The sequence below is a fragment of the Staurois parvus genome, unplaced genomic scaffold (assembly GCF_062004578.1).
Source record: "Staurois parvus isolate SC_StPar_1 unplaced genomic scaffold, SC_StPar_1.0 ptg000226l, whole genome shotgun sequence".
NCBI classification, from domain to species: Eukaryota; Metazoa; Chordata; class Amphibia; order Anura; family Ranidae; genus Staurois; species Staurois parvus.
This window is the reverse complement of record NW_028318022.1, coordinates 4981020-4997736: the sequence shown is the minus strand read 5'-3', so window position 1 is coordinate 4997736 and position 16717 is coordinate 4981020. Positions and strand designations below refer to the sequence as shown.

At 37.7% G+C, this 16717-nt stretch overlaps 1 protein-coding gene across 2 annotated transcripts in view; it reads left to right on the top strand.

The window, feature by feature from the left end:
• Positions 1-16717, top strand: part of MYOM2 (myomesin 2) — a 178996-nt gene that overhangs the window by 101589 nt on the left and 60690 nt on the right. For both annotated transcript variants that reach the window (XM_089679521.1, XM_089679520.1), the window contains one exon: positions 4413-4600. In XM_089679521.1, the coding sequence (XP_089535647.1) occupies positions 4413-4600 (188 nt within the window). The remainder of the gene's footprint in view (positions 1-4412; positions 4601-16717) is intronic.

Below are 16717 nucleotides of genomic sequence, written 5' to 3'. Positions count from 1 at the left end.
TTGCCTGGCCCACACCACCCAGCTCACCAAACGTTGACCGAAAGATCCGAAAAATTGTCAGACAGACAGTGACTGCAGCCAGTCAGCTGAAACCACTGTTCAGGTATTCTAACAAGCACAGGCACTGGCTCTCAGAATACAATAGCTGGAAGGAGACATTCATGCATCTGCGCTGTTTAGGATGGATATGAAAATCTCTTAGGACTAATACGTGCCCTCCTGTCAATCAATTGACGGCAGGCACTGTATAGCTGAACCATTGAAGAATCCTTCTTATACATGAGACACATATACTTTTTTGTGAGCCAGTATGAAGAGTTTTGCATAGCATGTTCTCTTTAGATATATGTTTTTCTATTCATTCATGTTCCTTTAGAGCAGGGGTCTCCAAAATTTCTAAACATAGGGCCAGTTTATTGCCCTCCCAAACTATGGGGGGCCGGAATGTGACCAGTGGGAGTAGAAAATATCCTGGTGTCAGTGGGAGTAAATTGAGTCTCCTCTTTGATAGTAGGGGGAGGAATAGTGTCCCATGGTTGGTCTCAGTGGGAGGAATAGTGCCCCATTTGTGTCAATGGGAGGAATAGTGCCCCATCTTTAGTTAAAGGGGGGGGAAATAATGACCAATCATTGGTGTCAGTGGGAGGAATAGTGCCCCATTGTTGGTGTCAGTGGGAAGAATAGTGCCTCATTATCAGTGTCAGTGGCAGGAATTATATCCCACTGTTGCTGACAGTGGGGGGATTAATGCCCCCCAAGGGCTGGATAAAAGCAAACAAAGGGCACGGGAAAATCAGGCCCCCGGGCTACAGTTTGGAGACCTCTGCTTTAGACATTGACTATTACTGTATATGTATTGCTGTCTGTCACATATATGTCAGGAGTTTGATTTACTAAAGGCAAATAAGATGTTTATTTTGCAATGCAATTTTCCCCAAAGCTTATTTTAATGTTTGAGGTGAAGCCCTGCTGACTTCCCAAACAGCATTTTGGCTTGTGCACGATTGGTTATTCTTGCAAAGTAAAACTTCACATTCCTTAAGCTCTGGAGCAACTCCCCTTGCAAAATGAAGTGCCTATTACATTTAGTAAATCATCCCCTAAATGTCAAATTTATTTTTACCATCTAAAAAAAATCCTTGCATGGCCATCTTTAGAATTAACTTATTGAGTCCTCAGCATTTTAACAATAAGACAAATAAATATTATTACTTCTTTCAGTAAATTTCCTCTTAATACCTGTTGCGTCTGTAGGACAGGAAGCGAAGGGAAATCTCCCCTATAGACACAGTTTGAAAAAAAGAAAAAAAAGCACTTTTGTCTGTTTCCAACTATATCCAAAATAAAGAAAAAAATGGCTTTAGATATATAATAAATTTGTTTTATTATGGTTTTGTTTATGTCAGTGTTTTATTCTTGGTGATTTTTTTGTTAAAATAATTTCCACCAGAATTTTAGTAAGGCACTATAGCTATTCACATATGATGTCTGGCATGTATGTTACTCTTCACTGCAAGTTTTTGAAACAGTTCTTTTCTGTTTATCTGATTTGTGCAAGTTGACTAAAATGGAAGGGGGCTAACTAAACAGAGAATTAAGTACAAGTGTTAAACATTTTAGCATTTTCTGTTAAAATGGAATATGCAGCTTGTTGTAAATACAATATTTCAGTGATTGATCTCTTTATAAGATGTCAACTGATCACCAAAATAGTGTTATCCAGACTGCAGGCTAAAGACCTAATTCATCAAATGCTGGGACACTGAGTGGCACTGGTGTTTGTAATTATGTCAAACTTCACATGCAGATTAGTTCTTGATTTGCTAAAAAAAAAATTTTTCTGAGAGAACCATTAAGACTGTCATTGCAGACTTATGCTTCTGCAGATTTTAGTTTCTTGACTGCAATGTTGATCCTTCTGTTTAATTAATTTGAGTGACTGTCTTGAATCAAATATGCACATACGAAATTCTAAATTTACCATCACATTCTTAATCTGAATTTTCCAGGTAAGTTACAGAGAGTATTAAAGTCAGAGGGCCACCATGACAGTCAGACAATTAGCAGAAATAGATAAAGAATGAGAGTGCAGCGCTAACCCAAATAGCGATTAAACATATGATAGACCACATATGATAGTGGATCAGTAAAATGTCAGTGTAAGTTCATCAGATGTGCTGAAAGTGCATACAGTCTCCAATATGTTACATACATATTGGAGACTGTATGCACTTTCAGCACATCTGATGAACTTACACTGACATTTTACTGATCCACTATCATATGTGGTCTATCATATGTTTAATCGCTATTTGGGTTAGCGCTGCACTCTCATTCTTTATCAATTACTTTGGAGGTTCCCGAGGTGCCTTTTTGTGCAAGCAGCTACCGTACTTACACCTATACACTGCGCTCGATTTTATATATAGATTTTATATATAAGTTTATTTTAATTAGCAGAAATAGAACAAGAAGTTAGAGAAATTAGTCCTCATATTTCTCTTAGAGCTGATTCACACATATGTGGTGTGGATTGAAGCTCAGGTTTCCCAGCTAATTGAAACAGTAGTTGTTCAGCAGATCATGTCAGGTTTATATCAGTTTCAGGACAGGATTAGCTCAGGATCCTATATTGTTCACACATATGTGGTTTAGAAACGGTTCTAAACAATGTCAATAGCCTGTAATCTGCATTTGATCCTGAAGCCATTGCTCAGAAATCAGACATGACTCTTTTTCAAACTGCACTGAATTCTGTAGTGCACTGGACATGTGAACAGGCACCATAGGAAGCAATGCTTTCTCACATGTCATGTGGATTGGATGTGGTTCAATACACATATATGTGAACCGGCACTTAGGAAAGGTTTGCATGAAAAAAGCATAAAGGAAAAACTTGATATGATGCTGAGGGATAGTATAGGTGGTACTTATCCTGCACGCAAGTTTACTTTTTACTGCAATTTATGCTGAGTAGTGGCGTTGTACTGTACCAAGCTGACTCTGTGTTTTTGCCAGATTCGCACTGGACAATTATTTTTACAATTTTTCCCCCTCCCTCCTCAATAAGGATATCTTGGTATACCAAGTGTGTTGACTGATACAATACAATAAGGGAAAGCTATGAGTATTCAAGGCTTCAGTCAGGTTTTTGAATCATTGATTGAACCTTTACTTTGCCCATTCAGGCAATTTTAAGTTTCCTTTAGAATCACTCTCTACTGCAGTTGATATTTAGCTTTCCCTCACCCCTCTTGCCTCCCATTAACCTGCTAAAGCCTGATAAAAAGATATGTGAGTTCCAGGTTAGTCTATATTAGGGCTTCTCCTGTGCCCGCATGACAGAGCTCAGTCCTTGGTCATTGAAACACCCAGTTCTGTATCAATTTACGTGCCATTACTTCCTGTCCCCTCGAGATAATCCATTCATCCTGACGTACATTAGACATCATAAATGTGGTCTGATGACCCTAAACTGTGTGCCAAGAATAGGGAAGTCATACTACACACAGTGCCACACTCATTTTCCTCAGTATGTTAAAGTCTGTACAGTAATTTACTCTCATGTCTGTGCTAGGCAGCAGAGAGGAACACATTGAATAAATAAAGCAGTCCTGAATAAGGCACATTGACACAAAGCAGATCATTTAGATGAACTGCAAGAGCTCACATTACCTTTAGCTCCATCATAAACAGTACTTAGCGGAGCATGCAAAGTCTCCTAATGCAGCTCTGTTGTAAATAACCTAACACTGAACTGCATATTACCAACAAAAAAGGTGGTGGCAGCCACCATTCTTCTGCATAAAGGGTTAACTGCAAAGTTAGTCTGGCCATACATTATACAATTGTCTTGTTCAATTTCCTTTAGATTTACCTTCAACTACTGTATGTAGTGAAAGGGCCTGCCTGGTTGTGTACAAATTGAAACTTCATGTTATATGGTTTTGGTAAATCTACGGGAAAATTGTATAAGAAAATTGTATAATGTGTGGCCAGCCTTAACTTGTCCCAGTGATTATCACTTTGAGTCTGTTAGCACTTAGATTGTTGTCTTACTAGCTAGAATATCCCTGCACAGGGCGAGGCTGGGAGTGTAATACATCACTCAAGGTGTAATGAATAAGATAGGAGGTAATATTAGATAGGAGGTAATATTGCACAGTATAACAGCATATACTACTTCCTAAAATGTCCCCTGCATGTACTCTAAGGTACTACTATTTATTGTATCAGCACCACTATGTTGTTCAATTATTTCAAACATTGCAATTAGCATATTAGATTGTCCTTAGTTCAGAAACTGATTGAACAAATTGATCTGGGGACATTTGGATTGTTTCAGCTACTCCATACATATAAGAAATGTTTATCTCAGGTGGCGTTTTCAATATCTATGTGTAATTTTTCAGCTACTCCATCTCACCCTTACGGTATTACCCTCCTGAGCTGTGATGGTCATTCAATGACACTGGGCTGGAAGTTACCCAAATTCACTGGAGGATCTCATATCACAGGATACTACATTGACAAACGGGAAGCTAATCACCTTAACTGGCATGAAGTAAATTCTAGCCAAATTACTGAAAGAATCTACAAGGTTAGTGAAACAAAAGAGATGTTTTTATTTAAAATATATTTCATTTACAAGTTTAGACCTGGAGCTTTGCAATGTTGTGTTGTGTAAACTAGCCATTTTGAAGTTATGCTTTCATAATTCTCGTTAATTGACTTACCAAGGTATAAACTTAATGGAACAACTGATGCAATCAAGGCCTAAAATGAAATTGCTAATGGCTACCCAATTGGATCACAGCAACAGTGCTTTTTTCAATTTCTGATAACATCTGTTGTAAACAATGGACAACATACCCATCTCTTACAATGCAGATGCTGAGCATAATTACATAATCATTCTTTGAACATTATAGTTCCTGAAGTCTGGGAAAGCTGTAAATAAGTTTCTGAGCTGTCCATCTCATTTTAAATTGCACGTCAAGGCATTTGTTTGGTATGCTGTTCAATGAATAAGAGCAATGAACTTTATAAGAGTCTATTATGTAGATCCTATAGTTATCAGAGAGATTTCAATTTAAGCCGTATAACTAACTTCAACCTGTTAACTGTGTATATTGAAAGCCAAATTTCAATTCCAGCCAAAGTTTCTTTTTGCATTGTAAGGCTCTGTCAAGTTTTTGGGACAGGAAGTTTCCCCAACAAGGATGCATAAAAGTTTGAAAGATGTTCTAACCCTTCCCCACTCTTCAATGCTAAAGAAACAGGTTTTGACTGAAGCTAATCTTTAATATTTAGCCTTAATTTCATGTTGAAAACATTATTTATATTTGAACACTGCCAGTACTCTTTACCTTACATACGTAAAAATACACTAATATTTCAGGGAACAAATATAAAAAGTAAAAATATCAGATTTACAATCCATTGGTTATTTTGAGAGTTTACAGAGTTTACAGCTTTTGTATTTCTTTTAAATTCTTGAAGTGCATCCAGTGTATAAAAATATATAGTATTTTAGCTTCCATAAAGTATGGTAGAAAAATATTTGCTTTCAAAGATAAATCTTCAGCCTTTACTTGTCCCACTTACTGCTCACAAAATACATACTAAATGCAATACATTCACACATAGGACTCACAATTGTGCTATGCCAACTGTGTTCATCAAAAAATTAATATACTGTATGCATTCATATATTTTAGCTGATAATACATATAATGCAATCAGATATCTTGAGATTTCCATTTTGCATAATTTTGCTGTTTAACACAAAACATGCATACACAAAATGATCTAAGTTGTTTTTTTCACTAACATGAAGTTGACTCTATTGGTCCAAATTGGTTAACCACTTCCCGCCTGTAGAACGTCATATGACATCCTCGGATTGAAGTGATTATACCAGGATAATGCCTGCACCTGCAGGCATCATCCCAGTGTCAGAATGTTCTGCTGCCGATTCCCTGTTAGGCAGAATTGATTCAAGTGGTTGAACAGCCACTCAATCACTTCTGTTGGTGGCGGAATAGTATCCCCACCCCCTGCCGCCGCCTTTACTGGCCTCTCCCATCTGATCACAGAGTCTGGGACCCCTGCAACCGATGGCAACAGCAGCACAAGACAGAGAGAGCAATTGATGTCATTCCTCCCTCTCTGTGACCATGGAAATCAATAGCAACAAGGATTTAATCTCTTCCAGTTTCGGCTCTATGTTTATGTGGCTGCATTAGAGACCAGAGGAGAGCTATGGGGTCTAACAGACAAATACCATGTGACAAATACCACAAATACTGTGTGACATAAAGAATTGCAACACCCACCATTTTATTCTGTAGGGCCTCTGCTAAATAAATATATATATATATAATGTTTGTGAGTAAGACATTTTCTAGCAAAACAATAGTTTTACATGTAGGATAGAAATCTCAGAATTGGGCCAGTGGAGAAATGGTTAAACGAGTTGGTAAATCAGAACAATTACAATATTTTAAAGATGAAGTCCAAGACATGCAACATTTAAAGGAGCTGTCTAATGTCTCTTTTTATTCATCTAGTTTTGAGATTTACACAGCTCTGCTACATGCCACAGCCTTGTCTGGCTGGTTAGAAGACCTGAGTTTTCTCTGAAGCAGTTAAGTAACAATTCCAGGTATTGTCCCTCCCACAGCACATGACTAGATAGTGAAAAGAGAGGCAGAATGATGATGTACTGTCACTTTGCTCACTCCTCCTATCAACAGGTTTCTTGTAGCACATGAGCCCTGTGGTAAAACTGACTAGCTCTTTCTTTGGCTTATCTCTGTCTGAGCCTAAGCTCTTATGTATAGGGAATTACTAAAAACTAATACCTAATACATATTACAGTCAGGGGCGGACTGACCATTTGGAAACCCGGGCACTGCCCGAGGGCCCGGGGTCAGTAGGGGGCCCCATGAGATGCCCCTGGTACCTTTTACATAGGCTTTTTTGAGTTTGGGCAAGGACACAGGGGCCCCATGATCCCCTATTGCCCGGGGGCCCCATGAGTTGTCAGTCCGCCCCTGATTACAGTATTAACACTGCTTTCACTTTCTTAGGCATACAGAGCAGAAACACTAGTATAGTTATTTCAGTACATGCCAGTTTCCAAGCTGGAGGGTGTTGTCCAATCACTTAACTAGGACAGTTATGACACTATGCTGATGGATCATCTACTTACTGTACATTGGTACAGCTTGGCACATGGCATGAGAGTTTGCATTACTCTTACCTCATGGACTGTAATTACAGTAGTGTTTAGCACATTAAAAATGAGAAATCGTGACGCAGCCCCTCCTCTCCATCCTGTCCTATCAGAGAGCATTATGTACTCATTGAAAAAATACAAGGCATACAACAAATGGTCACAGTGCTGAACAAGCAACCATCTGTGATCAGTATGCCATGGAGCAGCTCACATAGAGCACTGTAGCAGTTGTAGAAACACTGACTACTACAGTGATTTCCATCTTCCCCTGCAGTTTATCAGGTATGGGCATACTAACATTGTGCCAAGTTGGACCAATGTATTGTAAGTATCCAATGCAAAGTATATGTTTACCTTTTGAACATGATACATGTTACACTTGTATTTAGGGTTTGACATGTAACATGTTCAGCACCCTGACTTTTTCTGTGTCAGTTGGTGGGAGTTCTTTTCCCCCACACCTGCTGTCACATGTAAAACTAGCATGGCTGTGTGGAGCTCTGCCCGCACAGCTGAGTCACTCATTTACAGCAATCTGTGAATGAATGAACTAAAGTCCCGTCTGCCACTGCGACACAGAGATTTGTATTTTAAAAAGGACTGCGAGTGTGGTGATCAGCAAGCCTGTAATCTATTCACACTTCCTCCAGCTTTCAAACTGAAAGCCTGTACAGAGGTAGAGACGGAAAGCTGGAGGACTTGCCTGCAGTAGCCTCATATTGCACCCATGGTCTACCGATCTTCAATACTTTGCATGCTCCTGTAGAAAAAAAATAATACATACACCTTTTTTTCTCTGCAAAAATATGTACATGTATTATTTCTTATTAAAGGAGAAGATAGCTTTTAAAGTCTGTCAAAAAGTTACTTGCAAAAATGCACATACTGTAGATTTTGGTGAAAATATTGGAAAAATATTTGTGATAGTTGTCCTTAAATTTCTTCCAGAAACTTTAATAATTTATGAAGATTATGTGAACAGTGATAAGTGCCCTTTTTGCTTATTAGCATTCATTAATTAAACCGTACACTTTCCACTTAATGTTAGCATACTCTCATATGCTTATCTCTCTGACTGCCAATCCATTTGTCTGCAGATACCTTGAATGGTCAAAGTTTGTAGGAACTGAATTTTTGGTGAAACAGAATAAGGTGCACCATGTGTGATATTTCAAATAAAACAAATTCCATATTCAAGTAATTTTGTACAATGATAAGCTGAAGGCAACTTGAAAGAGCACTTTAAGTTAAATGGGATTTAACACAATTGTGGTACTCTTTTTAGATGACAGACTGATGCATTTAGAGTTCATATGCCAGGAACACAGCAACTAGTAGATTTTAGCAGTCATCAATCTGTCAGAATTCAATGAGATAATATACCATTGTACCCTCATGAAACAAATTACATCTGCAAGTAATTTGGACAAAGCAGATCTAATAGTACTTTCGCACAATTATTTTACAGCTTACTCTGTCGCCCAGTGATGAATCTTTATCTCTTGAGCAGCTCTTTGCCAATCTAATGGTTTCCTTCATTTTTAATCCTTTGAATCTTTTTTTTCTGTAATTATGTATTATTGTAATAGTATATGCAATAAATTCCAAGGGTGCAGGTTAATTTTACATTTGTACAATGTATTTTGTGGCAAATATGATTATAGTATTAAAGGAGAAATAAAAAAGACAGAAGGCTTTTTATACAATGTTATGCTGACTTTATGAAGTAATATTGTTAAAGACACCCATGATATGCCAGGTTCAAATTAACCACCCATCAGTAACATAAACAAAGATGTGATTGGGATTAATTATGATAAATGATAGTGTGAAGGCCTGAATTGGATTCTTTATTTTTTAACTGCATAGAAAGTCAAAGGGGACTAGATAAACCCTTACATAAAGTAAAAAAAATAAAAAAAATAGGTAAACACAGCCCCTGAACCGTATTTAGTAAACTATGTGAACATACACCTGGGTGGATTTACTGAAACTGGAGTGCAAAATCTGGTACAACTTTGCTTACAAACCAATCAGCTACCAGTTTTTTTTTGTCACCGCTAAATTGAAAAAGCTGAAGTTGGAAACTGATTGTCTACCATGCACAGCTGCACCAGATTTTGCACTCTTCAGTTTTAGTAAATCAGTCCCACTGTGAATTGCCTTTTTGACCTTTCTAAGTGAATAGTCTAACCTAAACTTTTAGCAAATCAAAATTATAAGAAATTGTAAGAAATTAGGTAAACACAATTTTTCACTTCACTTGATACATATAAATTTTCTATCTGTTCCCAGCCGCATCTTGCCACCTACCACTCTACTCACTTCAGCTGCTCCTTTGATGTGACATGCACCTTTTCCATATCTTGCTTTAATATAACTACCAACAATGTGTTGCAGCATTTCAACAGTTAAATATTTTTAAAAGACTGTTCCTTTTATAGAGGGTTCCAGATGACCCGCATATATCCTAGTATGTCTTTTTCACCTAGCCTTCCATAAATATCCTATTTCCTCCCAGCCTCAGTGGATCTGTTTTTTCACCTTTTGGCTCCCATGTCGCATCATAGACTGCGTAAAATATATATCCACCCCTGTACATAGAACACTCTCAAATACAATATCAAATGTCTGGTAAGAGTTATTAATAAAGGCAACCAAACCCATTCACACAAAAAAGGCTTGAATTAGGATTAGATTAGGAGGTTGGTTCATTATCATGTTGTCAGTACTAGCTTTTATGGTTAACATAGCTTCATGGCAACATTTTCATATAGGTTCAATTTACCCACTTGCCCGCCAGAGGATTTACCCCCCTTCCTGACCAGGCCATTTTTTGCATTACGGAGCTGCTTTATTTTACCTGACAATTGCACAGTCATGCAACATTGAACATAAATGACATGTATGTATTTTTGTCCCCCACAAATAGAGCTTTCTTTTGGTGGTATTTGATCACCTGTACATGTTTTTTTAATTTTTTTCGCTATAAACAAAAAAAGCGATATTTTTGACTTTTTTTTTTAAACATAACATATCCAGTAAAAAAAATAAAATTTCTTCATAAATTTGGGCCAAAATGTATTCTGCTACATGTCTTTGCTAAAAAAAAATCCCAATTAAAGTAAATTAATTGGTTTACATGAAAGTTATAGTGTCTACAAATAGCAGTATATATACTGTCATTTTAATTACATTTTTTTTTTTACTAGTAATGGTGGCGATAAGCAACTTATAGCGAGACTGCAGGACTGAAGCGGGCATTCTGACATTCTGGGTGTGAACTGACTAACTGCCACTGACATGCCCAGTGACACTAATACAGTGATCACTGCTAATAAAAAGCACTGACACTATACTAATGACACTGGGCAGGAAGGAGTTAACATCTGGGGCGATCGAAAGGTTAACTGTGTGCTGTGTGTGTTTTACATAGTGTGCAGTGTGTGCTTTACTATGTAGACAAGCTGCTTTGTATTGCTCTGAGAAATACAAAGCAGCCTGTTTGTGCTGACAGGTGCAAGATCTGTGTTGTTTACACACAGACCTCTCCCCTGTTAGCTTCGCCGACAATCACCGAGTCCTGGCAGAGAATCAGCGTCCGGGACCAGGTGATTGACATGCTGAGGAGCAAATAGCGGCGCTGGTAGGGAGCGCGCGCGCCCCCTACCCAGAAATGCAAATCAGGTATATATATATTTATTTATTTATTTATTTATTTATTTCAGGTACTTATATAGCGCCATCAATTTACACAGCTCTTTTACATATATATATTGTACATTCACATCAGTCTCTAACCCTCAAGGGGTGTACAATCTAAGGTCCCTAACTCACATTCATACATACACATACTAGTGTCAATTTAGACAAGATCCAATTCACCTATCAGAATGTCTTTGGAGTGTGGAAGGAAACCGGAGTACCCGGAGGAAACCCACGCAGGCACAGGGAGAACATGCAAACTCCAGGCAGGTGGTGCCGTGGTTGGGATTCGAACCAATGACCCTAGTACTGCCAGGCGGAAGTGCTAACCATTTAGCCACTGTGCTATATATATGTGTGTGATTATGCGCATTTCTGCTGCTCTGAAGCAGCACTTCTGCTATAGGGTGGTCGGGAAGCGGTTAACAACTACAGTAGAACAAACATAATAATCTAAGTAAAATCTAAAATAACTGAGAACAATCTGTTTGCATCCATCAGGCTAATTTACTGAAGGGTTTGAGAACACTCAGTCAAGAATCACTTCATTTACACAATCATGTATACAGTATTTCATATGAACATGATTGGATAATGGAAGTGCATCTCCACTCTTTGTTTAAGGAAACACTCTCAACGACTTTAGTGAATCAGCCTAAATGTGTTAAATATGAATTCTGGTCCAAACTAAGTTACAATTTCACTCCAGTATCTGATGCTAAGAGTGATGATGATAGGCAAGGTGTTGACTTGACATGTTTCTTTTCTGAATGAAACATTATTGTTGTTTAGGCATTAAAGCCTGCAATTTACTAAAGCACAGCTTTAGAGAAAAACATTTTTAAAAAAATGAAATGTTTCATAACCAATCTCTGAAAGGTTCTTGTTTTTCACCTCTCAATTGGTAATATATTTCAGCAAATTTTGCCAAATTTTCTTGCCTGTGCCTACCCTGCTTTTAGATCATTATTGCAGAACCATGAATAAAACTTTAAGTGGAAGTAAAGGCTACATATAAATATGTTTAACACCACTGCTTTCCCCCTTCTCCTACCTATGCTGTATAGTGCTGGCAAAAAAGATCTGTGTAAATACCTTATTTTAGTCTGCTACATCTGATCGTGTGATGCAGAAGATCCGGCTTCCATGTGTCATGGAGCAGCTTCTGCAGGGTAGAGTAGAATGCACCCAATGGATGGGCAATGAAAGGCGATGAGTGATCTCACGGCTTTAAGAATTCGACCCCATTGTTGAGTGCCCTATGACACAAGGGAGGTGGAGATTCTGCATCACATGACTGGACTGGAGTGGATATAAAATAAGGTATTTACCTGGATGTTTTTTACCAGCACTATGCAACATAGGTAGGAGGAGAGGAGCATAGTCTTTACTTCCACTTCAAGTCTGTGAAGGGACATCTTCTGTTGGTTTATTGGGGCAGAGTGTTTATCTTCCATCACTTGAATGCTCTGATTCTATTCCTGACTTCCCATACTGTACTTTTAAAGGACACAAGCAAAAGGTCAGTGAAATAATGATAGTAGTTCACACATGCTTCTAGTAATTACAAAGTACCTCAAATATTTTAAACATTGTTATGTACAGAAAATATGTTGCAGTGCAGAACAGGATCAATAAGAATAAAATCAATAGGAGAGAGAAAGACCATAAGGGAAGTGGAGATATAAAGTCAGCTTTATAATAAGAGAACTGCTGAGACAAAATAATCAGCTGCATACAAACAGGAAAGAACACTATAAGAACAAATTAGAGTAACACATTATTTTTACACATTAAAAAACTTTTTAAATTTACTAAAACTGGCAAATTAAGGATGTCATTCTCTATCAGATATAGTATATGCAATTTTCAGCTCATCAAGCAAGTCTTCTTTATAACTTTTTATTTGAAAAAAAAAATGTAAGTATAGAGCTTTCTGATTTGAATAATTAGAGATAAGGTGAATTTAACTTGTTCTTGTTGCCCCAACGTTAAATTGACATGAAGCTCGAAATGAAAATCAACTCTAATCCCTAGAATATTGTGCTGATTTTGTTATGATTATTAAGACATTAAATTTACACAAAGCATATCCTTTAGAGCTGCGTGATAGTACGGGCAGTAAATGTATTTCCTTAATGTTGTTTGTTTATAATTACTGCAATTGTTTACAGGCTCCTCGTTCACAAGCTCATTACAATATCAGTCAGAGAAATACCATAGAACCAGCATGTTCTTATTGATTATACTCTGTTGTATTTGCCTTTGTTCATTTATTTAAATGATTTAAAAACAGGACGATGCATACAGCTTCAGCTGCAATATTAAAAAATAAGAAACATAATTAAGCAGTGGTTGGTTTTAATAAGGTTCATTTATGAAATCTAATGTTTAGGGATGCAAAGGATAGCAAAGTTGCTGCCTATTAACAGTCAATCAGACTATAGATGTCAGTATTTATCTACAAATAAGAAATGAAACCTAAACAGCTGATGGGTTGATATGAGTAACATGACTTTATTTTAATTTTCTTGCTTTTTTTATATGAGAATCACACAAGCTACAAAATTATCAAGTGGTTTCTTCAAAACCATGCATTATTGTTCATCCATGTATGCATCAGTGACCAAGTGAGTTCATCAAGAGCTCAGTGTCTCCTATACTATCTGGAACCTACAAGACCAGGGTTTTCATTTTGTTATCTGTTACCAGCCACATCTTACCAAATTCTACTCTTTTACTTTTTACTTTTACTGCTCCCAGGGCCATCTTCATTTTTTTGGAAACCCCAACTACCATTAATAACTTGTCACAACATTGAAAGTATTCATGTTTATATTGAACGGGTGAGAGGTAGGCCACAATGCCTTTGGAAACACTTCTTATTAACCTCTCGCTCTGCTGGTCTACTCTGCACGTATTCTGATGCAGGGGCTGAGTGGGGTTAGATAACTCTTTCCTCTGGTCTTTCCGTAGTTTCCATTCTGTGGTCTTTTCATCACTCTTGCCTGGCATGTCTGTCATGTTCCTGGCCACCAATACAGGCAGTTAAATCCTTCTTTAATCCTGGTCTGTCCATCACCACCAGGGAGGAAGAACAACCTGCTGTGTGGACATGATGATGCCTGGGTTGTGCAGCTCACTTTTCATAAAGGGGCTAAAGGCCAGGACTTTCGATTCTGCAAAATAAAAACATAGACACGGTTGACATTTATAGTCTTTTGCTGGGTAATTGTGCTAGAGACAAAGATTAAATTATGCATGGCGTGGCATGACATGGTATTGATGGTGTAGAAGTCTTAAGTTTGTTAGGTATAGTAAATATTTCATAATTTAAAGTGGTCTTAAAACCTTTGAAATTAAAAATTTAACAAAGTGCATCCCCATATAAAGTATACTTCCCTGAATCCTTAGCACCTAGTGTGGATTCTGCCTGATCTCTTCTTCCCCTGCAATCTGCATCTGCCACATTTGACAGTTTTCTCTGACATCAGGCAATTCATGATGATGGCCCACCCCCATATAGCACACAACAGGTGTTACAGCCTTGGATGTGCATGTCTCCCAATAAGACTGTGTAGAGGAGGTATGTCCATTCCTTGCACTCAGTTATCAGATTACACTCAGCTCTGTGCTGTGCCATGTGTGAGAGGAGATCTCCCCTCCTGGAAACTGAAAAATACCATCTAAAATGTGTACTTTGAAAGGCATTGCATGAAAAAGGGCTGCAAATAAACAGTCCCAGATCATATGGGATGATTTGCTTCATTGTTGTGTATCAAACGAGGCCAGTCACTTCAGAAGTCTTATGAAAGGGCTTACCACTTTTTCATATCCAGAGCATTTTTTGCATTTTTTGCTTACAAGTTTAGAAAATCATTTTAGGCCTGAAGATTAGTTAAAGTAGAACTTCACTCAAAAAGTGAAGTACTGCTGGTTCACTCACCTTCAGCCTGTAACTGAGTGATGAGGGGGAATTTTTATCAGTATCTGCTCCCACTTCCGCAAACTCTTCCTAGGCAAGAATGACACATCTTGCTCTGCCCCCTTCCCCTCCAGTATCACCCAGGGACTTGTCACACATCCTAGGAGGCTGCAGGACCATTCACAGGGTGTCATGTGAGCTTGAACATATGTAGTGGGGAGCAGGCTTTGGTTCCTCAGGAAGTTACAGCCAACTCCCGTATCCAAGATGGCAGTGTTGGGGACCCTTAATGGTGGACTCCAGTCAGCAGCAACAGTATCTGTAGCTGACTTTTACAATTAAAAATAATCAACTGATGCTCCTCTTTAAAAACCCAAACATTATACATTTTTTTTAAATACAACAAAATCATGCTCAAGGTTGAAAATAAGTGATGAATACTGGTGCTGCTACACAAATGTAAACCACTAACCAATAAATACATATAAATACTGATGCTGCTGCTCAAGTGTAAACCACTGACAAATACATTTAAAATACAATATAGCGCTCAACAGTATAAATAAACAATAATAACCTGTGCCCCCTCTTTTATCTGCACTCACCAGACAAGATGGGCCCCCTGCTGTTAGTAGAATCAAATAAGTTTTCTCTGGTGAGGGATGTCTTCTTGTTGTAATCTCCTTCAAAATACCCATAGCCTTTCAATGGTATGAAGTATAATGGCAATGGATTAGGATGGGTAACGACAAATATTTCTTTTATATCTGCCTGGAATTCAGCTTAGCCCCCCATTGTATTTCTTAGAAAGCTTAATCACTTCCTGGTCTGTAGTTTTTGGATGGAACCCAAGGTTTTTGAGCATGAAGTCAATCTATAATTTGTAGAGCACGTAGCACTTTATTGAGTAAGATTTATTGCAGAAGTGGAAACACTGCATTGTTTAAGTAATATTTGGACACTGATGGACACTTTATAAGTTATTATTGTTTGTTTATAGATTTAAGTGCTGTGTTAGTTATTAAATTTATGATATATTTTGTAAAAGCAGGCACCCTAAAGAATAAAATAATGGTTGTTTCTTCTTACTAAGTCACAGGATATTTGTGTAACGGTTATCAAGTGTAAAATTTGAGTAAAAAATAGACTAGAGTTCATTATAGGTCACACAAACACAATATTTTACCCAATTTATGTAAGATATTAAAGATAAGGTTGCATAAAGTAAATAGATACCAACATGTCAAGTATGTCAAGCTTTAAATTAGTGTGTGCATACAAAAATACGATGGCTTAACCATAAATAAAAGACCTAGAATTATTGCTCTCACTCCAACTTGTATCATTTGCATTGCAAACAATGTTTTCATATGTAGGTACCCTTGATGTGTGTGTTTATGTTCATGTGTGCATGTAAGTGGGGACAGGGTGGTATAAAAATATTTTGGGAGGGTTTTAAGTGCTTAAGTATAACTTTAATTTTTAACACTCTTTTTTTTACTTTCACCAAAACTTTATTTAAGAAAAAAGTGTCCTTAAAATAATAGTTTTTTAGTCAGGTATTCGTTAATGAAAAATGAGAGGTCTTTTAGATCCCTGATGTCTCACCTGTCTTCTATTGAAGCCAGTGGAGCACAGATTGCCCCCCATTAGCTTTTGTCTGCAAGGGCCTGGAAAGTGACACTAGAAAGTGTCAGGCATGTTTTACACATTGCTTCCAGGCTCATTCTAGCTAGGGGGATTAGCGAATGGATGTTTGTGTACATGTACCCAAGGAATGACAGATGTTCTGTGCAGGTAAGGGTCTATGTGCTCATGTCTATGAAGCCTTGGTAGAATAGGAA